General features: G+C 42.3%; 1 protein-coding gene across 1 annotated transcript in view; it reads left to right on the top strand.

Annotated features, from left to right (window-relative positions):
* The window catches only part of IFNAR1 (interferon alpha and beta receptor subunit 1), a 29200-nt gene extending 4894 nt beyond the window's left edge, over window positions 1-24306 (top strand). The window contains exons 2-11 of the mRNA XM_007115927.4: window positions 470-593; window positions 5699-5880; window positions 8260-8417; window positions 8531-8672; window positions 9604-9718; window positions 12712-12911; window positions 13020-13177; window positions 15686-15836; window positions 16328-16473; window positions 17708-24306. Coding sequence (XP_007115989.1) covers window positions 470-593; window positions 5699-5880; window positions 8260-8417; window positions 8531-8672; window positions 9604-9718; window positions 12712-12911; window positions 13020-13177; window positions 15686-15836; window positions 16328-16473; window positions 17708-17947 — 1616 coding nt within the window. The 3' untranslated portion in view covers window positions 17948-24306. The remainder of the gene's footprint in view (window positions 1-469; window positions 594-5698; window positions 5881-8259; window positions 8418-8530; window positions 8673-9603; window positions 9719-12711; window positions 12912-13019; window positions 13178-15685; window positions 15837-16327; window positions 16474-17707) is intronic.
* Window positions 24307-26268: the final 1962 nt, after the last annotated feature.

Below are 26268 nucleotides of genomic sequence, written 5' to 3' on the forward strand. Positions count from 1 at the left end.
ATCCCACGTGCCGCGGAGTGGCTGGGCCCATGAGCCATGGCCGCTGAGCCTGCCCGTCCGGAGCCTGTGCTCCGCAACGGGAGAGGCCACACAAGTGTGAGGCCCGCGTACCACAAAAAAAAAAAAAAAAAAAAAAAAAAACAATGCTTACCTTTTTATGATTTATTTTTTCTACCTTTATTGAGATATAATTGATATATAATGTTTGCTTTTTATAGATTTTTAAAACTCAACCATTTTCCAACTCTCTCGAATGCAGAGATAGAAATAATTAGCAGCCTCCCCATGCTGAGAGCAAGCACTAGGTTTTTTTAGATTTTTTTATATACTTAGCTTTTATATTTTATATTTAAATGTATTCATTCTCCAATCAGTGATGTGAAGACTAACATTTTAAAATATATAAAATATCTATAGTATGTATATATGTATGTATGTATAACTATCTTCTTTCTTATTGCCTTGACAGGGGGAACAAATCTAAAATCTCCTGAAAATGGCAGTGTCTGCATCATTGATGACAACTTTACCCTGAAGTGGAACAGCAGCAGTGAGTCTGTCAGGAATGTCACTTTTTCAGCAGAGTATAAAATGTACGTTACTCTACTTATTGGTTTGCTGAATAATTTTTACCATTTGAACACCATAAATTTTTCTTTCAGATTTAGGAAACATTTGGTTTTTCCATTTTTTTAAAGAAAATGTATGGCTATTTTGCATAATATTTATAACTTCATTTCTACAAATAGAGACTCAGTCAAACTCATCTTTGGGTATTGAAGCAAGAGATTTTGGGGATAAGGCTAGCAGACAACTTCTGTAGTCCACAGCCATACCTTCTCTGTTCTGTATGCTCCATCTTCTTTAAATATAAATTAGGGGCTGACCAGAGCATACCTTGAGGATATGGGAGAGTGCCCCTAAAGGCCTAGCCACGGTCTTGGAATAGGCTTCTGTGGTCAGGCTTTCCTCTTGTCTCCATCATACACGAAGTTTTAATTCTAGATACACTTTATAAACATCAGTAGATTGGACCCTGCCTTCCCACAGACTCAGCGTTTCTGGTGTTTCTGCCTCTTCCCTAGTGCTAACTTTCTACTTAATGATTGCCAAGAGGGTAGGCAGACAAGGAGTTGTGGACGAAGGGATTACAGAAGGAAATACTGCTCAGGAAGTATGGTACTTTGCTCTGGGTTCTGGGACCCTGTCTGCTAACCATGATCCCTGTCCAAGAAAGAGCAGGCAGGGAATCAGGCAGTGAAGAAACAGGGCGTAGGACCTCTAGAACCAGGATTCCACCACTTCAACCACAGCCCGGTTGTTCTTCATTTGATAGGTAGTAATTTGTGTGTGTGTGTGTATGTACAGTTGACCCTTGAACAATGGCGGGGGTTAGGGATGGTCACCCCACCCCACCCCTGTCCCGTGGAGTCGGAAGTCTGAGTATAACTTTACAGTAGGCCCTCCATATCTGCGGTTACGCATCTGTGGATTCAACCAACCCTAGATTGTGTAGTGCTGTGACGTGTATTTGTTGAAAGAAATCTGCGTGTAAGTGGGCTCACACAGTTCAAACCCGTGTTGCTCAAGGGTCAACCATATATATGTATGCACACACACACACACACACACACACACACACACACGTGGTTTTTCTCAGAGCTGATAATTTAACAGTTTTCATCTGTAGAGATTTTCTTTAAATTGAACTTTGAGTTTTGTTACCAAATTTGTTCTTTGCCTTAGTTCAGAATGTTGTTTTGAAACAACTATTTTAGGTATAATAGAGATTATTTCAGATTCCTTTATTTAAAATTACCCTTGTAGGGGCTTCCCTGGTGGCACAGTGGTTAAGAATCTGCCTGCCAATGTAGGGGACATGGTTTCGAGCGCTGGTCCGGGAAGATCCCACATGCCGCGGAGCAACTGAGCCCGTGCGCCACAACTACTGAAGCCCACATGCCTAGAGCCTGTGCTCCGCAACAAGAGAAGCCACCACAATGAGAAGCCCCACACCGCAAGAAAGAGTAGCCCCCGCTCGCCACAACTAGAGAGAGCCCGCGTGCAGCAATGAAGACCCAGTGTAGCCACAAAAAAAATTAAATTTAATTTAAAAATAAATAAATATAAATAAGTAAATAAAATAGAATAAAATTACCCTTGTAATAAAGAACAGAGCCATAGACAGTGCTCTCGTGTTCTTGTTCCTTCACACGTTCTGTCACTTCTACTAAATTCTCCAGTTCATGATAATCTGTTGGTTCTGACTTTAGTATCCAATGCACTATTTCAGTGTGTTCTTTCTCTATTCTGTTCTGCTAGCTTTATAAACAATTGCCTTGTAAGAACATGCCAGGTCACAAGTTTGGGGAGCCAGTTTAGCAGTTAGTGTGGTGTAGTGTTATATGAACTTGAGCCAGGCTGCTTGGGTTTAAATCCATCCTCTGCTACTTATTCTCTCTGTCACAGTTTCCTTATCTGTTAAGTAAAGATAAAAAATTAGTATGATCATATGTAATTTATCATTCAAACCAGGATACTTCTGAGAGTGAACAGAAGCACTTGATTTTAGATAAGCTGGAACAATAAGCTTAAACCAGGACAGTCCCAGGCAGACTGGCCTGGGACACCCCAGTGATGAAGCATTTAACTCGGAAGGCTATTGTGAGTGTTGCACAGTTGTGTATCAAGTGCGCATAACAGTGGTGCAGAGAACGTGATCAGCCAAAGTGTAGTTAATGTCAGCAGCGGACAGATATTTTTTTCCATTTGGTGTTTCTCAGAACATTAGACATATCACTGGTGATAAATGATACACAGACACATAAATAAGCTACTGGGATACCAGTGCTTGTAGAACATATGCTTATCTAAGATGTCAGTGTTTGTGACTTATATCTAAAACATATTATGGGGACTTCCCTGGTGGCACAGTGGGTTAAGAATCCACCTGCCAATGTAGGGGGCACAGGTTTGAGCCCTGGTCCGGGAAGATCCCACATGCCGTGGGGCAGCTAAGCCCATGCGTCACAACTACTGAGCCTGCGCTCTAGAGCCCACGAGCCACAACTACTGAGCCCCCGTGCCACAACTACTGAAGCCCGCGTGCCTAGAGCCCATGCACCGCAACAGGAGAAGCCACCGCAATGAGAAGCCCGCGTACCGCAATGAAGAATAGCCCCCGCTCGCTGCAACTAGAGAAAGCCCACGCGCAGCAGCAAAGACCCAACACAGCCAAAAATAAAAATAAATTAATTAACTAAATAAATGAATTTATTTATTTAAAATAAATAAAATGTATTATGACGTATGTAGTGTGCAGTCTTCATTCAACAAACATTGAATGCCTTTTATGCCAAACACTCTTCTGGGTACTCGGAATACATTAGTGAATAGGAGAGACAAAGATGGCATGAAGTTTTATTATGAAACTGGTTTTATGAAATGAATTTTCTATTGGTTACACATTTATTTTCAAGTTATATTTCTGTTGTGATCTAAACACTGTATATACAATAAAGTTTGTTCTTGTTTTTAAGAAAATATAAAAGTAGCTACCATTGCAGTAGCTCCCTTACATGCAAAAGCAGTTGTAATAGAGTGGGCAACTGTATCTCCTGGAGCAGGAAAGACAGATGTAAAGAGTGAGGGTGGGTTGAAACCATATCAAGGCTTAGTTTTAAATTTTTTATAAGGTTTTCTGTTGAGTATAATAAAAGTTCTCCATATAAATGGACCAGAAATGCTTTACTGGCTTTTTGCCTGGAGCTCATTTTATTTTGACCTTCTATGCACCTGATTTAAAGAGGTCTGTGTACCGTACCCACTTCCCAGACTTCCTTAATCTCCTAATTTCTCTGGAATTATATTTTCTAATAAATGACATTTGAGGGGAAAAACGATCTGAATTTTTGGTTTCGATTTTTAAGTCTGGATTTTTAAAAAAATAGATTCTGTTGTGGAGGAGTTTCTCAGGAAGATTTGCATTTAAATCAAGGTATTATTAATGCCAACTCTAATCTCAAAGCTCAGATAGGTAAAGAAGGGGAAACTCGCCAGGAATGAAGTGTATATGGTAGTGTATATTATTGGTAACTTTTTTTTTTTTTTTGGCTGTGTTGGGTCTTCGTTGCCCCACGCGGGCTTTCTCCAGTTGCAGCGAGCGTGGGCTATTCTTCATTGCGGTGCACGGGCTTCTCATTGCGGTGGCTTCTCTTGTTGCGGAGCACAGGCTCTAGGTGCGCGGGCTTCAGTAGTTGCGGCACGCAGCCTCGGTAGTTGTGGCTCGCAGGCTTAGTTGCTCCATGGCATGTGGGATCTTCCCGGACCAGGGATCGAACCCTTGTCCCCTGCATGGGCAGGCGGATTCTTAACCACTGTGCCACCAGGGAAGTCCCGGTAACTTTTTAAAGATGTTTCTTTTTTGAAAAATAAGGTAGACTTGAATTGGAGTCAGCACAAACATTATTTAGATATCATCCCTAATTTCTATTAGCTTTTAATAAAGAGCATCCTTAGCTTTTTATTAAAGACGCTTTAGGGACTTCCCTGGTGGTCCAGTGGTTAAGACTGCGTGCTCCCAGTATAAGGGGGTTCAATCGCTGGTCAGGAAACTAGATCCCACATGCATGCCGCAACTAAGAGCCCGCATGCCGCAACTAAAAACAAAGAAAAGATCCCGCATGCTGCAGTGAAGATCCCCAGTGCCACAACTAAGACCCGGTGCAGCCAAATAAATAAATATTTTTAAAAATAAATTAATTTAAAAAAAATAAACATGCTTTAGCATCTTTAAAATGAGGTCTACAATATTACCCAAAAAATAAAAATCAGCTAGTGCTAGACCTATGAATTAGGCTTGACAAAAATGCCTTATCAGAGGATAGTTTCTCTCTTTGGTTTAAGGCAGACAGGGCTTACCACAGGCAAAAAATTTGAAATCTAATGTTTGTTTTCTGTCCCTCACCTTCACTTCAGCCTCCTGTCCCCTTTGTAGCAACATGTCCTTTCTGTTTAAGGCACTCTGTGCCAACTTAATTTCTTCACGTGCTTAAAAAAAAATCTAATATCACTCAAACTTTTTAATGGACTAAATCCACACTGAGAAGTTTGTTAGTTTATGTTAACATTTTAAGTTCTTTGTTTCTAGTCATGTAACAAAGGAATTATAGAGATCAGTATGCAGAAGGAATGATTTGGTTTTGAGAAGAGCAGAGGAAATTCTCAAACCATACTGATTCTGAGGTCTTCCTTAGGGTTAGTAAATCTCTTCATAGGAAGAGGTCAGAAGGGAATCATCAAATCCACTTCCCAAATTTTCAGTAAGGAAGAGAGGATCCAGAATACAAAGTAGTTGGCCAAAAATCACACAACTATCTTTAACAAAGCCAACAGTAAGTCCACTTTTATCTTATGGGTTCTTTCTTTCTCTGCTTCTTTGAAATCCTAACGCATTAGGATTTTTTACTTTAAAAAGTTAACTATATGTCAGAATTATTCCATTGTATAAATAATAACTTGGTATATATGTATTGAAAAAGAGTAGAATGTTAACACACAAAAATATTGTCAGGACATTAACTCAAGTAGAAGAAATAACTACTTACACTAGCTTTATAATGTTAATGTAAATAGAAAACATGTTTGTCACTCTTGTATTTATAATGTTCATTCATTCATTTGCTTTTTTATCTTGAAGACCAGGGATGGATAATTGGAAGAAATTGCCTGGGTGTCAGCATATTACTAGTACCGAATGCAACTTTTCTTCAGTCAAGCTTAAAAATGTTTATGAAAAAATTGAATTGCGCATAAGAGCAGAAAAAGGAAACAACACTTCTCAATGGCATGAGGTTAAGCCATTTATACCATTTCAAAAAGGTAAGAAGTTGCCAGCTGAATTACATTGTATTCTTTATTAAATATTACCAGAACAGCTCTCTTCCCAAGCCCATTCATTTGCATGATGTAAAGTCTCCCATCTTTAAAAACAAACAAGCAAACAAGGATTCCCTTAAACCGGTATCTCCTTCCTGCTTTCCCTACGGTGCAGGGGTCCCCAAACCACCCCTTCCACCCTGGGCTGCGCAGCAGGAGGTGAGTGTCGTGAGTGTTGGCTGAGCGAGTGAAGCTTCATCTGCCACTCCCCACTGCTCCCCACCGCTCCCCCCGCTCCCCACTGTCCCCCCGCTCTTCACCGCCCCCACCGCTCCTCACCACTCCCCGCCGCTTGCATTACCGCCTGAACCATCTCCCCTCATCATCGCCGCCCCCCGCAATCCGTGGAAATATTGTCTTCCACAAAACTGGTCCCTGGTGCCAAAAAGGTTGGGGACCGCTGCTATAGTGGTTGTTCTCAAAGTGTGGTCTCCAAGACCCTTTCAGGAGGTCTATAAAGTCCAAACTATTTTCTTAATAATTCTAAGACTTACTTGTCTTTTTCATTTTCATTCTCTCGTGAATGTACTCGAGTTTTCTAGAGGCTGTTTGATGTGAAATGGTGACTGACTGAATGCAGAAGTAGGTGTGAGACACAGCTGCCTTCTTTAGTAAGCCAGACATTAAAGAGATTTGAACAAAGTGTGAAATAGTACCACTTTCCTCACTAAGCTTTTTGGCTTGTTTGTTTTGGGAAATATAGTCATTTTTATCACAAATATTTTTTATTACGTAGTGGGTTTTATCATTACTATTTTTTAATGAATTGATAGATATTTTAAATTTTTATCAGTTTTAATGTTTAATATGCTAAATATTCAATGACATAGCCCATGTAAACAAAAGCTCTTTAGGACCCTCAGTTTCTCTAAGAGTGTAAAGGGGTCCCAAGACCAAACAGTTTGAGAACCACTGCCCTATACCAAAACTCACACAAGAATGATCTGTACCCCCTCTCTGTACACTTTTCCTCCTACTCCCTCTTCAGCCCTCTCCATTTGAGCTTTGTTCCCCATCACTACCCTAAAACTACTCTTGCCAAGGTCACCGTGACCTCCACAATGCCTAGTGGATTCCCTGTCTTCTGGCCCAGTTCCCCTGTGCCATCAGCGTGATCACCACTCCCTTCTTCTTGAAACCCTTCCATCTCTGATCTCTAGGGCACTGCTCTTTCCTGGCTCTCCTCCTGCTCCTTGGTTGCTCCTTTGTCAGTTTCTTCTCATCCCCCAGACATTTAAATGTTGGACAGCTGCAGGGCTCAGTCTGCAGGGCTTGGTCCTTGAACCTCTTCTCCTACGCACCTTCCGCCAGGAATCGTATGGCTTTCAACATCATCTGTGCTCTTGACTCCCCAAATTATATCTCTCCAGCCCCATTCCTCCCCCTTACCTTAGACTCATATCACCAGCTCTCTAATTCAGCATCTCTACTTCGAGGTCTATAAGTCGTCTCAAATTTAAAATGGCCAAACAGAGCTCTTGATTTTCCCCCTCCAGACCTGCTCTTCTTGCAGTGTTTTTCATCTCTGTTAATGACATCACCTATTTATTTGCTGAGGCCAAGAGCCCTGGCATCACCTTTGGCATCTCTTTCTCTCATGCAACATCCAGTCCATCAACAAATTCTGAGTGATCAACCTTCAAAGTATATCCTGAATTGGATCCCTTCTCACTTCCACCCCTGCTACCAGCCTTTGCCAGGACACTTTCATTTGTCACTCGAACTGCTGCAGTAGCTTCCCTGCTTCCTTACACATCAACGAGGGTGATCTTTCCCGGATGTGAATCAGGTCTCAGCAGTCCTCCAGAGACTACAGACTCAGACTACAGTTCTGCCTGTTACCTGGCTTCTAGCTGCCTCTCTGATCTCGTTTTCTACCACTCAGCCATTCGAGCGCCCCCTACTGTCTCTTGAAAATGGTGAGCACATTCCCATCTCAGGGGCTCTGCCCTTGGTGCCCCCTCAGCTGGGGATGCTTTTCCCCTTGACACTTGCATGACTGACTCCCTCACCTTGTTCAGGTCTCAGCTCAAACGTCTCGGGGAGCCTTCTCCTCACTAACTTACCTGAAACAGCTCTTGTTGCCATTCTCTGTCCCTTTATGTTACTTCATTTTTTCTTATAGCACACATGACCTTATAACATTATATGCATTTGTTTATTTGGGATTTTTGGCCACATCCCTCACTAAAGTGTAAGCTCCATGAGGGATTTTCTCCATTTTATATGCCAGACACATATTAAGTGCTTAGAATTGTTTGTTGTATGAATGTTTTGGCTTGTATTAGTGAACTTATATAGTAAATGTTTTTATTTTTACAGCTCAGATTGGTCCTCCAGATGTACATTTAGAAGCTGAAGATAAGGCAATAATAATAAACATGTCTCCTCCTGGGACAAAAGATAGTATCATGTGGGCTATGGATCATTCCAGCTTTACATACAGCTTAGTTATCTGGAAAAACTCTTCAAGTCTAGAAGTAAGCATTATTTTTATCTTTGTTTGATGTGAGAGAAGAATGACATGAATTAATTCTAAAACTTGACTTTTTACTTTTTTAAAGAACAGACTTCTTTTTTTTTTTAATTATAGGAAAGGACTGAAACTGTTTATTCCAGAGATAAAATTTATAAACTCTCACCAGAGACTACTTATTGTTTAAAAGTTAAAGCAGAACTACGTTCACCAAGAAGAGTTGGTGTCTATAGTCCAGTGTATTGTATAAACACCACAGGTGAGGAAGTCTTGCTTCAGATTCAATAACTATGTATATAAATTGGCAACCTATTAATTTTGGCATTTATCCAATAGTTGCTAAATCTTATGTGATGGTTTAATAGACATTAAAACAAAAGCATTCTAACAGCATTTACGTAAGCAACAAATGTTATTTGGGATTTTTGTCTCAAGTAAATAGTAATGAAAATTTTGCATAAAATCCAAGTATTTTCTAATGAAAATTAGAAAATTTAGCGGTGAAGAGTGGCGGGGAGTGGTGGATCTTGGATTTTTCTAATGAAAAATTTTTATTCAAAATCCACAAGAAAGGGAGGTAGTTGCTAGAAGAACAGTTAGTCTTCCAAAAAGTTTACCTTTTTATAGATGAAATGTTAAAATATGAAATTTAATCAGTGACATCTTGCCAACAATTAAGGTTTAAGGGCAGGAGCTTGGATTTATTATTTTAATTATAAGTTTAATATGCTTTGTTTTTAAAATCAAACAGTATAGAAGGGTTTAAAGGTTTCCTGTCCTGCCTCCTGACCCCCAATTCCATTTACCAGGGATATCACCAGCAGTCTGTATACAACCTTTCATACTTTTTTCAGGGCTTATATAAGTATATACTTGGACTTACAGTTTTGGGGGTTTTGTCTTTTAAATTAAAAAATAAGGTCCTGCCAGATATATTTTAAACTTGCTTGTTTAACCCAATATATTGAGGCTCTCTTTTTATGTTGGCACATATAGATCTATTACATTCTTTTAAATGGCTATGTAGTATTCCCTTGTGTGAATATACACCATAACTTATTTAGCTGTTACGTCATTATGATAAAACGCAAGCCTTTTATCTTCTTGCTCATGCTGTTCGGAATTCTAGCCATCTGTCATCTCCCTAGAGAAAACGTGTGTGTTTTTTTTGTGTGCTCTTTGTCTTCTAGAGAAACATAAAGTGCCTTCACCAGAAAATATACAAATCGATGCTGAAAATCAGGTCTATGTTCTTAAATGGGATTATGCATATGAAAACACGACTTTTCGAGCTCAGTGGTCCCAGTAAGTTCTATTCCATAAATGTCCTTTTGTAGTTTGTTTTGCCCAGTTTGTTAGGTTTCTTTTCACTCTGCTTCAGCCACCTGCTGCTCCATGCACACATGTGGCCTGATGGAAAGGTGGTTGTGATATACTGGAACTGGAGTGTTTAATTCTAGTCCCAGGATGTCATTGAGCTAATCACTTAACTTCTTTGGGCCTCAGTTTCTTCACTTGTTGTAAAATGGGTATATTCTAATAATATCTAGTGTTCTTACCGGCTCTCTTTTTTTTTTTTTTTTTTTTTAAACGTGTGATTCTAGTTGCATGTGCTATTTCCTCAATCTGGAATACTTGACACATGGCCGTGGTCTCTTCTTCAGAACCCACTTCTTCCATGAGTCCTTGAAATGATCTGAGTCCAGTCACTCTGTCGTGTTCAATTCAAGTTAGCCTTCCCATTGTCTTGATTATTTTAGTGGCTTTGGCAGATTTTTTAGTGATTACTTTAGTGGGAAATTAAGAGAGTTGGAGAGAACTGTGCTCTATGTGATTGAGTAGAGACCAGCCAGATATGCGTGAAGCTTAGCACCACATGAGTGGAAGAGGACTGCATATAGTTTATACTAGTTGGAAAACTGTAGGGGATAAGTAGAGAGGGAGAAGACAAGAGGATAATCAAGTGGAAGGTGACGTGGACTATGGGGAGAAAAGGGACAGGAAGGAAAGAGACACTGAGGACAGAGGGATAGAGGGACCAAAGGCAAGTATAGGTAAAGCAGGAAAGGAAGAGTGAGAAGAAAGAGACTAGAAAGACACAGAAAAAATGAAGGAAAAGGGAAGTCAACACTGCTTTGATCGATTACTTTCAACCCTTTGGTGTTAGTTTCGAAGCAATAACAGTTTGTATAATAAACGCATTCATGTCATACACGCCCTTACAGATATATATACATACACACAAAGACACACACACACACACACACACACACACACACACACACACTGATCAGGAAACTGTACAGGAGTCTTTTATGTATTCTTCACTTTCAAAAGCATGTTAAACAGTAGGGCCACAGACTAGACAGGAATGGGGGTTTCTGATGGCTGGTCTCTAAGTTTCTTTTGGGTACTTAGAACACTGTACAAAGCACTGAAGGAATCATAAAGGTACAGCAGAATAAAACACATGGTGCTAGAAATACGAAGCAGTTATCTGCCTTTGCATAGCAAAATGTGATTTAGGACTGAGGAGTGGAGTACAGATTACAAGGGTTACAGAAGTCAGAAATGTAAAGGTGGATGGGGCTGGAGAGACCAAAGAAGCCCTCTGGAAGGAGACGCAGTGTGAACCAGGCCTTGAGTGCTGAGTCACATATTTTTAAATGACGACAGAGGGCATCCCAGGCTGGGGCTACACACGGGAAAGCTCAGGATATGAAGAGGCAAAATTAGGTTGGGGTAACGAGGAGGTGTTCATTTCCCATTGCTCTGTAACAAACTACCACAAACTTAGCAGCTTAAAACACACTGTTTATTATCTGTCCGTGACCTTGGGTCAGGAGTCCAGGCGTGGCTTAGCTGGGTTCTCTGCTCGGGGTCTCGCAAGGCTGCAGTTCAGGTGTCAGCTGGGGTGCTGTCTCGTACAGGCTGTCTCGTGCTGTCTCCTTAGCTCATGTGGTGGTTGGCGGGATCCATTTCTTGCAGCTTCAGAGCTCATGGTGCCCTGCTTCTTGGAGGCCATCAGTAGAGAGAATCTCTGTCCTCTAGACCCTCTTTTAAAGGGCTCGTCTGACCAGGTCAGGCTCTCATTTGATAAACTCAAAGTCAACTGGTTTGGGACCTTGATTTCATTTCTAAGATCCCTTCACCTTTGCCAAATAATGTAACCTAATCAAGTGTTCGTGGATCCCGCCCACACTGAGGCAGAGGGGATCACGAAGGGCTTGTGCACCAGCGGGTAGGAATTTGGGGGGCCAGTTTGGAATTTTGCCGACAAGAAGGGAGGACCTGCTTTGAGAGTAGCAGAACATTGGGGCCTGGGAGAGCAATGAGAGAGAACATTGAATTACTAGGATGGCATAAGCTTAGGCTTAGCCTCAGACTGCCCTGTAGGCATTTGAGTGCCTTTGGGAATTTTGTGTTGAGGGGTGGGTAACGTGAGGCCTGTGTTTGAGGAGGGTGAAGGTGGCCAAATTGTGTGTGGTGCAGTGGGTCTAAGGAGACAGGACAGACAAGGGGACAAGTCAGGAGGCTGTTTCAGTTCCAGGCTTGAACTGAGATGCCTGGAGCTGTTGGTTTCTGAGCAGCTTACTTAACCTCTCTAGACCCAGTCTTACTCTGTGCAGACTTGCTCTTAGGGCACTGGTGTGTATCTCTGATACAGCACTTACCCACAGGTGTGCTGGTACGTTTAGCAGCTGGCTTTCCAGAAGGGAAAAGCCTTGTCTGTAGCATTTGCCAGTTTTTATAATATAACTACTCCTATTATGGCCACTGTCAAGCTCCCAACAGCATGTCACTGAACATGCATTTGGGAAGACGCACGGTAAGCCCTCCGTCACGCGGCGCTTCAGCCGTACAGGCACGATAGACGTAAATAGCCTTGAGCACAGATAATAAAATGTAGGAAAATAATTAGGACAGGATGAGTTTTGAGTATTTATTACTTTCGTTTTTAATACAGTTTATTTATTTGTAAGTTTATGTAACTTAACTTTTAACAATGGCTGTATTTAACAGCTAGCTGGCAGCATTCCTGAAAATTTAGCAGTTGTTTCTGTGCACCGGTACGAGCCAGCTCTAGCACACCACTACCTTATCACACTCTGGAGCAAGATCTTTGGTTTTCATTTGTGAACATGTCTCTTCCACCATCCTGTGAGTTTCCTGAGGGTGAGGACCATTTACCTCTATAACCTTAACCCCTAACAGAGTGTCTGGTGTATTATAGGTATTCAGTAAATGTTTACTAAATTAATGTGTTTGGAATAAAAAACATTTATTTGTCTTAAAAGTGAGTTTTTAAAAAGGATTCCTGGGGGTCATTCAGACAAATGGAAACAAATACCAAACTGTGAAGATGTCGAAACTACCCACTGTGTGATTCCTCAGAATGTTTTCCCAGAAGGAATTCACCGTATCCGTGTACAAGCATCTAATGGAAATAACACATCGTTTTGGTCTGAAGAGAAAATGTTTAATACCGAAATGAAAAGTAAGCCAATAGTTTTTACTTTACATTGTAATTCTCCAATTTGGTGCGAGCTCTTAAAATTGTTTTTTAGTCTAATTTGAACTTTGTGTCTTTACACATTTTTTCTAGCTATCATATTTCCTCCAGTCATTAGCATGAAATCCGTTAATGATGACTCACTGCACGTCTCTATCGGTGCTCCAAAAGAGTCTGAAAACAAGTCTGTAAACCAGCTTTACCCGCTAATTTATGAAGTTATTTTTCGGGAAAACACTTCAAATGCTGAGGTAAAAAGACTATGTAGTATAGGTTTGTAATTTAGCGTTATAATTGTGGTTTGGGTAAACAAAGCTTGAAGTTAAAATTCTAGAGAAATTTTTAAACTTTAAGACGATGTGATTGGGGCTTCCCTGGTGGCGCAGTGGTTGCGCGTCCGCCTGCCGATGCAGGGGAACCGGGTTCGCGCCCCGGTCTGGGAGGATCCCGCATGCCGCGGAGCGGCTGGGCCCGTGGGCCATGGCCGCTGAGCCTGTGCGTCCGGAGCCTGTGCTCTGCAACGGGAGAGGAGGCTACGACAGTGAGAGGCCCGCGCACCGCGATGAAGAGTGGCCCCCGGTCGCCGCAACTGGAGGAAGCCCTCGCACAGAAACAAAGACCCAACACAGCCAAACATAAATAAATAAATTTATTTAAAAAAAAAAATTCAGATCCTGAGCTTATTCCTACTCAGAATCTCTGGGGGTAGAACTCAGAAATTTGTATTTTTAACAGGATTCTCAGGTACTCGTGAACCAGGGTTTCTCAACACTATTGACATTTGGGTTGGCTGATTCTTTGTTGTGGGAGCTGCCTTGTGCATTATAGGATGGCTAGCAATACCGTTGGCCACTACCCACTAGATGCCTGTAGCGCTCCCTCCCAGTTCTGACAACCCCAAATACCTCCAGATATTGTCAGATATCCCCTGGGGGTGAGGCACCTCCAAGAGGGCAAAAATTGGTTTTTAGGGCGCAAAAGAATCTTAGCTGTTACAGTGGTTCATGACCCTCCAGGAGGAAAACCTGCCTCGAGTGTTCAACTTCGCCCAACAAAATCTTATTCAACTTTGTAAAGGGGGAGGGATTAGGAAAAAATGGTCTAGAAAGGCTCCTTAGGGGAGTAGTCATGACAAAAGTGTTGAGAAACACTCGTTTAAACCCTAAAATTCAAAAACCACTGACAAAGCTAATATACATCAGATAATCCACATTATTCCTAGATCACTTTTCCCTGTGGAATTACAATCAAGGAATCAACCTTTAAAAATCTTGTGCAAATAAGTTGGTAAATTCTGTAACTTCATTTTCTGTTGAAAATCTAAGAAAATTTCAGCCACTTGGCTACTTTCATTTTAACTATCTGAACACTCTGTAACCATAGCAGAATTTAGCCCCATTGGGCACTATGGTTAGTTTTCAGTCATCCCTAGATCAGAAAGATCTAAATTTGTGTCTCAAGCCCCCAAATTGTGTAACCTTAGGCAAGGTGGTTAACTGCTAAAACTTTGTTTCCTCTCCTCTAAAGTGGTGGTGGTCATAGTAACTTAATTTTTTTTTTAATTGGGGTATAGTTGTTTTACACTGTTGTGTTAGTTTCCAGTGTACAGCGAAGTGGAGTTCCCTGTGCTATACAGCAGGTTCTCATTAGTTATCCATTTTATACATATTACATTGTAACTTAATTTTTTTTGAAAGGATGTTTATAAGGTTTAAAATGAGGTAAAATATATGAAAATACATACCACATTGCTTGACAAATAGTAGATTCAATAACTTTTTTTTTTTTTTTGGCCATCCTATGCTGGGTAACATCAATAATTACAATCGTAATAACAACTTAAACTTATTGAATACTCATTATGTATCAGGTACTGGGCTAAGTATTTTACATGAGTCGTCTCAATCATTCTTCAACCCTGCGAGACAGTTTGATTGATTAAATTACTATTCAGCAAATACTTGGGATGGACCATTCATTACTGCCTCACTGATACTAGGCTGTAAACAGTGGAATGGGAGTGGATGTGGTGTGAGCAGAGGCCTTAAGTGCGCATGCATGCTTCTCCCATTTGTCAAGAGGAAAGCAAGCTCCACGTGGTCTCTGGCCCCAGGCGGATGGGAGACTGTGGAGCAGACCTAAACCTGATCCACGGCCTCAGTGAGCATTCCCCCAGCACTTTGGGACACTCACAAGTAAGAAAAACAAATATCTTTTGAGCCACAGGCTGTTTTGTTACACAGCATTGTACAACATTATTTTGTTGGCCTTGTAATGTTTTGTTATACAACATTATTGTGGCAATAGCTGACTAATACAAATAGGAGTAATAATTGTCCTCACTTTACAGATCTGGGAGTAGGGCCCAGGGAACTTAAATAACTTGCCTAAGGCCGTGTAGCTGTGCGTGATATCTTGATACAGGCAGTTTGAGGCCAGAACCTCTGCACTTAATTGTTCTGTCACTAAACAGAGATAACACGATGGTGATTAAACCAAATCAGCATGTACTTATAAAATAAATTAGAGTCGTCTTAGGAACATATTGTATTCTTTTTTTGGCAGCAGCCATGTTTAACTTTTGAGTTTGGTTATAATGTGTTGTCCAAAACAAATTTATATTTCTCAAACATATACCAACTAAGTGTTTGGGAGAGGCCAATCTTAGCTTGACTATTTAAGGAATTCAGAAAATAGATATTCCCTATATGATTTCTTGGGGTTCTAAATTTTATCAATGATTTACTTATTTTTTGTAGAGAAAAGTTGTAGAGAAAAGAACTGATTTTACCTTTCCTAACTTGAAATCGCTGACTGTATACTGTGTGAAAGCCAGAGCACTCACTGAGAATGACAAGTGGAATAAAAGCAGTGTTTTTAGTGATACTGTGTGTGAGAAAACAAAACCAGGTCAGAATCTTTTATTGTATCTTTTCTTTTTTAATGTAACAAGACTTAATAAAAATAACCAATTCATTGAAAATTGTAAAATATTTCCTTTTTACCACAAAAATATAGAGAATATTTTCTTCATAAACTGTGTGAGTACTTCACGCTGAGCCTTCCAGTTTTAGAAAATATTTTTAATACTCAGCTTAGTTCAGTGGTTTTTGCATGCTTTATATTTCATGCACATCTGCATAATTAATTTCCTTTTATTATTACTCTTAGAATTTAATGAGACTATTTTAATTTTTTATATAATCCTTAATGTAATTATTATGTGGAAATCCCTTAATTAGTTCAATTGTGAATTTTTTTATGTTATTGTTGGTATTATTTAATAGAATGTATATTTCCTTTCACGTGGCTGTATTTGTTTCACACAAACTGTCAGCAGTCTTAATGTATTTGTGTGTCAAAACCTATATAGATGCTAAACACCATTTATTTGTTTTTAGGAAATACTTCCAAAACCTGGCTTATAGCTGGAATTTGCACTGCATTATTTTCTATCATTGTTGTCATTTATGTTGTGAAAGTCCTCTTGAGATGTATCAATTACGTGTTCTTTCCATCAAGTAAACCTCCTTCCACTGTAGATGAGGTATGTTACTTTTCTTTTCAACAGTTAACTGGATTTTTCTTAAAATGAATGGGAAATATATTTGATTTTAACAGAATATAAATGTTTTCTTGATATTCAGCAAATAATACAGACTGATTTGGGTTTTTTTCTTCAGAGTTACAGAAAATTAACTTTAGAAACAGTCATTTAATAGAATATAACATGGAATAGTAAGGTGTGTCCTTAATCTCATATTTTTCTGGCAGTTTGGTTACTGTGGCACTTGCTTTACCATTGAAAGTCTATATTCACAAAAAGACTAAAACATTATCATCAGTGCAAAAACTGTATTCTGTGGATAAAATCACAGAAAACGAAATAGCAACACATGAGTTTCCTTTCACAGCACCTCGGTGTTTTGGTTGGCATAGTTAGTGAAAGCACTGAGTGATGAAGACCGGAGTGTGGACAGCACCCTGGGGGAGGTGTGTTCACCTGGAGCAGCTTCCATGCTACCTGCCCTGTTTCAGGTTCCCCAGGCTTTGGAGCTACAGACCTGAAGGCGAATTGTTGATGGGCTGTAGTGTATTTGCACTTACTGGCTCTGTGAACTTGAGCAGCTCTCTTAAGGGTTACTTGAGCAAGTGCCCGTAGACTGTAAATCAGAGCCAATAGTACCATCCTGCAGAATTGGGAGGCGTGAAGGAGATAAACCAGAAAGGCCTAACACTGTACAAACATTCTGTAACTATGAACTGTTTTACTCTTTTATGCCTGAGTTTTTAAATATCATTTCTATATACTCTTCTATTCAGAGCTGTTATTTAAAGAACTTAAAACTATCAAGTTACAATAGCTCTTTATTCTTAGTGGGACAGAGAAAAATTAATTTCTCCCTGTGCTTTTTCTGGGTATTTGTGGATTAGATACCAAAATTTTTATTATGTCAAAATAAAATGTCCCAAACCCCAGTGCTCTCCCTTTCCTTCCTCACCCACACTCTTCCACTCCCCACCCCTGATAGCACAGTGGACCTTTCTTAGGGACTCTTCCTACAATTCCCAAAAGCAATACTAACATGTACGTGACCTCACTAGTGATGGTCTTATTCTAAACATTATAGTGCAGTCGATATGCTCTTAGCTTGCTTTTTAATATGCATGTCAAAAGATGGGGTTTCTAGATAACTTAAGAAACCACAGCTTATTAGAACTAGAAAACTAATTTTTGTTATTTTAAGTAATCTGTTTCTGTTCTTTCCCTTTTGAATTAGTATTTCTCTGAACAGCCAGTAAGGAATCTACTCCTTTCCACTTCTGAGGAACAAACGGAAAGATGTTCTATAATTGAAAATGCAAACAGTATTACTGTAATAGAAGAGACTAATCCGATTTATGAAGATCCCAAAAAGTACAATTCCCAAACTAGTCAAGATTCAGGAAACTATTCTAATGAAGACGAAAACAGTGGAAGTAAAATAGGTGAAGAACTTCTGCCACAGGAAACTGTGTGACCAGGAGTGGACTCTAAAATATTAGGGAGTCTCGCGGGAGTTGCAGTGGGGGCCTGGGCTCCTTGCTCCTCTCAGTAACTATCAAGAGAATATTTGCTTGTGGGGGAAGAAAGATCATCTTCAGATCGATCGTAGGTCCTAAAAACACAGGCAAGCACTTAACTATTTGAAAGGAATGTGGAGAAGAGTTTTCTACATTCTTTTCCACGTGTAAGGTCTTGAAAGACCTGTCATTGGACCGCCCTGGATGAGAGGGGTTAAATCCAGAAGATGCCCTCTGTCTTCCTAATGATCCCCTGATCACCGCCGTGCCGCCGTGTGGTAAGGGCGGCGCTTGTGTCCCCATCAGCTGATACCGTTGCTGTGCTGCCACCGCTGCTGTATATACCATCCGTCCCTTCTGCATCCCAGTATTACAGTCCATTATTTTTCAGGACATATTTAGAACATTTGGCCTTTTCTTTGGACACGAAAGTAGGCCCTTTGGAAATGTCTTTACAAAAGCCTGAATACCACCATCACTTGGTTTTCTGAAAAAGTAGCTTACTCTGGAAAACAGCTGCAGATGCCAGAAACATGGTATGGTCCTTACAGTTTTTTCAGGGGAATTCTATCCGTTTTGCCAATTACGTTGGCTTCTACTTCGCAGTTACCTATCCCTTCTACGGTTTAGGATTAAAACCAGATAATCTTTTGCTATATGTCCATGAAGTCTTCCTGATTCAGAACATTGGAACAATAGCTTCTGATTACAGTGCATAATCACTAAAATTACAGAGAAATGGGAAACTATCTGAGTAGCTAACTTACTATCATCTTTTAAGATATGGGAGTATGTGACATTAGTCACAGTGGATGTAAGAAGTCTTGGGACCAGAAAATGGTACTGAGAGACGACACAGAGTAAGAAGTAGAGTAATTCAGTATGAAAGAAGCAGGTGGCTTTAGCGAAAAATCAGAAGAATGTGTGTAATCAACCGTTGATTACTAACATCCTGAGGGTGGTTTGTTGCCGTGGCTCCTCTGCGCCGCCTGGGGGTGTTCAGGTAGGTACCCCCTCTGCTCAGCCGACATATGCACTCAAGGAAATGCAAATTATTTATTATCAAGGTGTGGGAGGAAATGTACCTGGGAAGAAAACCTAACTTTTAAAATATATAATGCCTTTCAAAGGCATCTATAGCTTATTTTTAAATGATTCGCTATTTGGGATTATTCATGGAGATCCTGCAGAGGAGGGAAGTGTAGGAATTCTGGTGGCCTCTGAGGCCAGGTTCTCAGCTTCAGTCGTTGCAGAAGGCCCAGTGAAAGGGAAGGGAGATGGAGCTACCCAGAGCATCACGGCAGGCCAGTCTTATCCACACAGTGGTCCGCTGTGGTCTTCTGGGTGGAGGAAAAGGTTGAAAGCAGCCGCCCTGGGAAGGGCTGTGACGCCCAGCGCGACCTCTGCAGAGCACACCGTGCGCTTCCCTGGACCTCGGTCCAGCTCCTAGGGGAGCATACAGTATGGGCCAGGGGTCCCCGCTGAGGCAGTTCTCTGCTGCAGAATCCCTACAGGGACCCACACACACCTTTGATCCTGCTGACCGGAGGCCTTTGGTTCAAAGCAGATCTGGGTTGGCCCTTCGCTTGTAAAGGCCCTGTCAGTGGCAATTTGCCTCTGTAGCGAGGAAGGGAGGAACATGCCAGGACCCTGTCAGCCCCGGCTTCCACGCTGTGTCAGTGCGACAGGCCTGGTCAGCACGCGGGCCCGGGATTTACCACAGGAAGAAGGCTGCTTCAGAATGGACACCCCAAAAGGAGACAGCGCCTTCGTGGGATGTGGAAGAGGGAGAACTCGGGCATTAGGATGAAAAGACACCACGGAAGTCGCCAGGTCCCTGGATGTGGGAGTCTGTGTGTCTTTGGGGTTTAGGACGCCCTGTGGTTTTCAGCGAACAAGCATCTGAGCAGCAGCGAACAAAACACCCTCGATTTTGCCTTGTCTTCTGACCTAAAAATGCAGTTCCCTCCCATTCTTCATTGTGGTCCACGTGTAGCTTAATCAGGATGTGCTTACTTGTAAAGTGACAAGCGTTTTTTCTGAAGACTAGTTTACTTGGAAATACCATATACTTGGGAACACCAATAAACTGCCTCGGAACTACAACACTGATAATTCTTAGAGAATTCTTAGAGAAGCTAGAAAATAACCTACGCATTGATGTAAAAGATTTGTATCCTTACAGCCAGAAATAATGTATTAATACGTACTACAGATTAACATATATGTAAGTGGTGACATACGTCTGTAAACATACATGCATACTTACACGTGCACATGCATGATGTGGGCCATACTCCAGTAGTACAGCCATAAAGACTTAGCATAGCTTCTAGTTAGAAAAGTATAAATGCTGCTTGAGAACTGTGAACTAAAGAGTCTGACCAGAAATTTGCAACCTATAAAAGAGTTATTTCAAAAATATAATTTAGAGTTTGTATCTTTTCCCCAAACTGTGACCTTCAAAGCAGCCTCTGATTGCGCCTCAGAATTTGGCGAGTGTACAGAAACTTTGCCTACCTGCCCGCTCCTCCCCGTAACCCTCTGACTACCTGACCTGTTTGTTTCGTGGTGTCTGTCTGCCCCCCAGGGGACCGGAAGCTCTGTGGGAGCAGGCATTTACTTTTACTTACTACTGTATCCCCAGCACCTACCACAGTGCGGTGCCTCACACGTAAAAAGTGCACAGGAAATAATTGTCAAATGACTGAAATCTAAAATTTGAACCAAATGGGTGTTTCTGACACTGTTTGTGTGTCCTGTTGCGTTGTGGAAGGACACAACCATGTTTCCAATGTTTCTATGCAGTGAGCTTTGTATCTTATTTCATGTGTACTTTGTCTTAACCCCCATTGCTGTTTGTTAAACAGTTTGTTAAAACAGTTTTCTGTAATAAGCGCTGAGACCAAAAGTCTTGGGTTTTACGGTGGTTCTGCTTGAACTGCTTAAACATGCATCACAGGAGTGGCAACTGCCGTCTTCACAAGGTATTCACAACCGAGGGGGCTGGTCCCTGTACCCGGTGTGCGCATGCCCGGCGTTGGTATCCTGAAGGGGGCCCCACTGCCGTCACCGCCCCACGGAGCTCCCGGACGCGGAGCTCTCTTACTTGCCCTTTGGTTTTTTCACAGCCTCAACCTTAGACTTGGCCGGAGCGCCGCCTTGACCCAGTGAGTCTGCAGTGTGGTGCAGACTCTGCTCCGTCGAACTACACTGCTTCCTTCCACCAGCATTTCTTCTCAGGATAAGCTCTTTAAGGAGACTCCCTAGTCCCACATGTAAATTGATCTGCCTTCTAGACACGTTTGAATCTGAAGTTAAACACCGCTGACATTCAGGCTGGGAACCCTTCGTGTGTTTTTAGTAAGCCTCCGCAAATTTTTTTTCAAACTGTAGAGGGAAGTAAATATTAGTAAATTCATCTCTGATGCCCGGGAAACGCCTTGTTACTTAACAGTAATGACAAATACCAGTAACATCCAGTTTTTTCACCTGAGTGAAAAAAAGGCAAGAAGAGAGAATTTGATACGTCTTTCATGGAAAGGATATACCTTCCCTTCCCACGTTCTGTCCCCACTAGAACTCATGTTGTAGCAGAAGATTCCTTCTGGGTGAAGAAGTAGTAATTGATGCAGACCAAGAAAAGAAAAAGTGGGCAGAGTCGATATACTGGCTTAGCAAAAGGTCTTGGGAAGAGGGAGGAAATGGGAAAATTCTCCCAGGAGCAGGTTTAAACTAAACATTTCTCCTCACAATGACTGGCCACTCCCGGTCCTCCGTCCCCAAAGCTCCTGGATCCATCAGAGAGAAGGAGCTGAGGGGAAAGGGAATGACTGAAGAAGAAAAACATTTTCCTATCTCTCCGGTAGAAAGATGGTCCATTTTTTCCAAAAGACTGGAATTAGTCCTTAACTGCATAACAGATAGCAGAGTGCCTTTTGTGTACTATTGTCTGTTCCCAGATTTTATAAGGCTTTAATACCCTGGAATTTAACTTTTAAAAAGAGCTGGAGAATTCCCTGGCGGTCCAGTGGTTAGGACTTGGCTCTTTTACTGCAGTGGCCGGGGTTCAAAGCCTGGTCGGAGAACCAAGATCCCGCAAGCTGAACAGCGCGGCCGGAAAAAAAAAAAAAAAAAAAAAAAAAAAGATGATTGGGCTTCCCTGGTGGCCCAGTGGTTAAGAATCCGCCTGCCAATGCAGGGGACACGGGTTCGAGCCCTGGTCCGGGAAGATCCCACATGCCACGGAACAGCTAAGCCTGTGCGCTACTACTGAGCCTGCGCTCTGGAGCCCGCGAGCCACAACTACTGAGCCCGCGTGCCACAACTACTGAAGCCCACGTGCCTAGAGGCCATGCTCCGCAACAAGAGAAGCCACCGCAGTGAGAAGCCTGCGCACCGCAACGAAGAGTAGCCCCCGCTTGCCACAACTAGAGAAAGCCTGCACACAGCAACGAAGACCCAATGCAGCCAAAAATAAATAATTTTTTTTTAAAAGATGATTATGAGTGTTTCAGAATAAAAGTGCACCATCCACTCTGAAATCTTCCTAGAAGCCCTCCACCATGTACACATGTAGAAGTCGCCTTTGTGCCCATCTTACCTTCATGTCTGTCCAGCAGAGACATTGCCCTAGGGGAGACTTTATAGCATTTGCCAACATATGTATCCCCTTCTGCTAGATAACAGGCTCCATGAAAGCAAGGACTAGCTTTTTTTTTTTTTAACTTTGTAGCTGACACTTGGTAAGTGTTTAGTAAGTGATTAAGTGGGCATTGAATTACATACATTGACTGGATTCGCCCCTAAGGGAAGACAAGTCATCCTATTTAGGTTCACAGCCAGCTGGTATTTTCGAAATAGATTCCTAAACTGCTGTGTCATGAGGAAACACAAAGAAAGCAATGCGTTGCTGAAGACGGTGTATACCGTTTAGAGTTGCTAGATTTAACAAAAATACAGGACACCCAGTTAAATTTAAATTGAATTTTAATTTCAGGTAAACAATACATAATTTTTTAGTATAAGTCTGTCCCAAATATTACATGGAACATAAACTGAAAAGTTTTTGTTATTTGTCTGAAATGACAGATGGGCCACAAAGATGACTTCTACATGTCTATGTGATAGAATTCATTTAGAAGATTTCAAAAATCGTTTTATACTAAAAAATTCATAATCATCTCTAAGTAAAATGCCAGAGTATTCAATGCATTGTACAACAACAAAAATTTTTTAGTAATGTCCCATGCAATATTGGGGACATACTTACACTAAAACATTATTCACCTGCTTATGTGAAAGCATAATTTTGTATTTTAATCGGGCAACTCTGGGGATGTTAAGTTTCAAAAATACTACTAGCCCTCCCAACACTCCCCAAACCAATATAAATAATGTTTCATACAGAAATGTATACTAGCTTCATCACACATAACATGTTTTATTCACAATTTAAAACAATGTTTAAGGGACTTCCTTGGTGGCGCAGTGGTTAAGAATCCGCCTGCCAATGCAGGGGACACGGGTTCGATCCCTGGTCCAGGAAGATCCCACATGCCGCGGAGCAACTAAGCCCGTGTGCCACAACTACTGAGCCTGTGAGCCACAACTACTGAGCCCGCGTGTTGCAACTACTGAAGCCTGCGCGCCTAGAGCCCGTGCTCTGCAACAAGACGAGGCACCGCAATGAGAAGCCTGTGCACCACAAGGAAGAGTAGCCCCCGCTAGCTGCAACCAGAGAAAGTCAGCACGCAGCAACGAAGACCAAACGCAGCCTAAATAAATAATGTTTAAGAGAGTCAACATTGCAAACATTGCAAGCCAGAAAAATGAATGCCAATCTAATTCTGTCCCCATGAGAAGGCGTTGAGAGAGGCAGCTCCGTGGGGTGGGGACCTTCTGAAGAATCTGGCCAGCTACCAGCTTCCCCTCACTTCTCAGCTGGCTCTGTTCACATATTCTTTCTTATCACAGTTACTCGCATGCTTGTCTTTCCTGCCGGACTGTGAGCAACACGAGGTGAAGGGCTATATTCATTTGTCTTTGATTCCTCAGGCCAAATGGTGCCCAACATACCATAAGTAGTTGCTCAAAAAAGGGATCTGTTGAATTGGAATGGATTCACTGTTTCATTTAGAGTTATTTCTTTCAGATCACTCTCCAGGAGTAGGATTACTTGGTCAAAAAGCCAGAATAGGACTTCCCTGGTGGTCCAGTGGTTAAGACTCCACCCTACCTAAGCTGGGGCGAAGTGAGAGAGTGGCAAGGACATGCATACACTACCAGATGTAAAATAGCTAGCTAGTGGGAAGCAGCCGCAATAGCACAGGGAGATCAGCTCGGTGCTTTGTGACCACCTAGAAGGGTGGGATAGGGAGGGTGGGAGGGAGGGAGGCGCAAGAAGGTGGAGCTATGGGGATATATGTATATGTATAGCTGATTCACTTTGTTGTAAAGCAGAAACTAACACACCACTGTAAAGCAATTATACTCCAATAAAGATGTTAAAAAAAAAAAAAAAAGACTCCACCCTACCAATGTAGGGGGCACGGGTTTGATCCCTGTTCGGGGAACTAAGATCCCACATGCCACACAGCGTGGCAAAAAAAAAAAGAATATTTTTGCCAGCTGAATTACCGCCTTCCATGTATTGGTCTGCCTTTCTTTCTTGCCCACTTAGACTGCCTTCCTTCAGGGCAGGGACAGCCTTTTACTCTACTCTTTTCAGCACCTCCATGTACTGACCTCTTCCTACGAAATCAGTAAACGTAGATGAAGAAATGAACCTCCAGGCTCCCCTCCACTGCACTGTGTGCCAGCTCAGGAAATGGATCCATCCTTTTGCTCAGACTGGAAACCCACAAGGTGTCCTTGACCCTTCCTTCCTCCTCACTCCTTATGCAACCCTTCCCCAAGTCCCTTTCAGTCCCCCTTCTCACCTGCTCTTGAACCCTTCCCCTTCTGTGTCCGTCACCCCTGCCCTAGTCTACGCCACCACCTGGTCCCCACACATCGCCTCCTCACCGGTCCTGCTCCTCTCTTGTCCTTCTCCAAGTCATTCTCCTCACAGGAGAGAGTGGCGCTTTGAAGACAGCTGGGACCCATCAGATGCTTTCCCATGGCTCTTAGGCTAAGCCCTGAATCCTCTCCTCGCCTAATGTGGCTCCTTTTTCCAGCCCGACCTTCCCGGCCTTACTGTTGTTCGTTGAACTGTTACTCTCTGACTGGGCTCTGTCCTCCTGTTACAGGCCCCTCAGCACTCCGTACTTCCACGTCACCCTGGAAAGAACTCGTGCAGTGACCTTTCCCCTATTAGACTGCCAGCTCCTGGGAGGCAGGGACAGTGACGCTCTTGCTCACTACAGCGATACCAGTGCGCAGCATACACCTGGTACAGGCTGGAGCTTAATACGTGGTTTCAAATGAGCGAATAAATTACGTGCCTTTACTTGTACTCATGAATCCGCCAAATGGCCTGGAATAAAAGAAATTAGAAAATCATGGACAAAGAAGTCTGGGGGAAGGGGCAGGTCTGGGTGTCTATTACCAGTGCTCACCAGAGAGCTTCCACCATGGGGGAGCCCTGGGCCACTGGGTGGAGAGGCCCACTCATCCTATAGAGGCCAACCAGTGTCCATCTTCAGCCCCCATGGTGCTTGCACAGTGTTTCCAGGACTAGAGCGGCGATGAAGGAAGCTATGCGCGGGCCCAACAGCCTGGGCTCCCTGTCACCAAGGCTGGTCGTTCAACCCCACATCAGCCTAGATGGATGCTGAATGCTCCCCAGTAATATCCTTCATCCACCCACGCTCCAAGCATCTGACCACTTCCACCTGGAGGGGGAGCAATTCATTTTACTGGGATTAATGCTATTTCTTACATGCCCGGCAGTGCCTTAGTCCCCATCACCATCCAAAGGTCAAAAGAGTGGGTGGGGGCTTCCCTGGTGGCGCAGCGGTTGAGAGCCCGCCTGCCGATGCAGGGGACACGGGTTTGATCCCCGGTCCGGGAAGATCCCACGTGCCGCAGAGCAACAAAGCCCGTGCGCCACAGCCACCGAACCTGTGCTCTAGAGCCCATGAGCCACAACTACTGAGCCCGTGTGCCACAACTACTGAAGCCCATGCGCCTAGAGCTCGTGCTCCACAACAAAGAGTGGCCCCCGCTCACCGCAACTACAGAAAGCCTGCGTGCAGCAATGAAGACCCAACGCAGAAAAAAATAAATAAATATAAATAAATCAATACATTTATTTTTTTTTAAAGAGCACAAATTT

The sequence above is a fragment of the Physeter macrocephalus genome, chromosome 8 (assembly GCF_002837175.3).
Source record: "Physeter macrocephalus isolate SW-GA chromosome 8, ASM283717v5, whole genome shotgun sequence".
NCBI lineage: Eukaryota > Metazoa > Chordata > Mammalia > Artiodactyla > Physeteridae > Physeter > Physeter macrocephalus.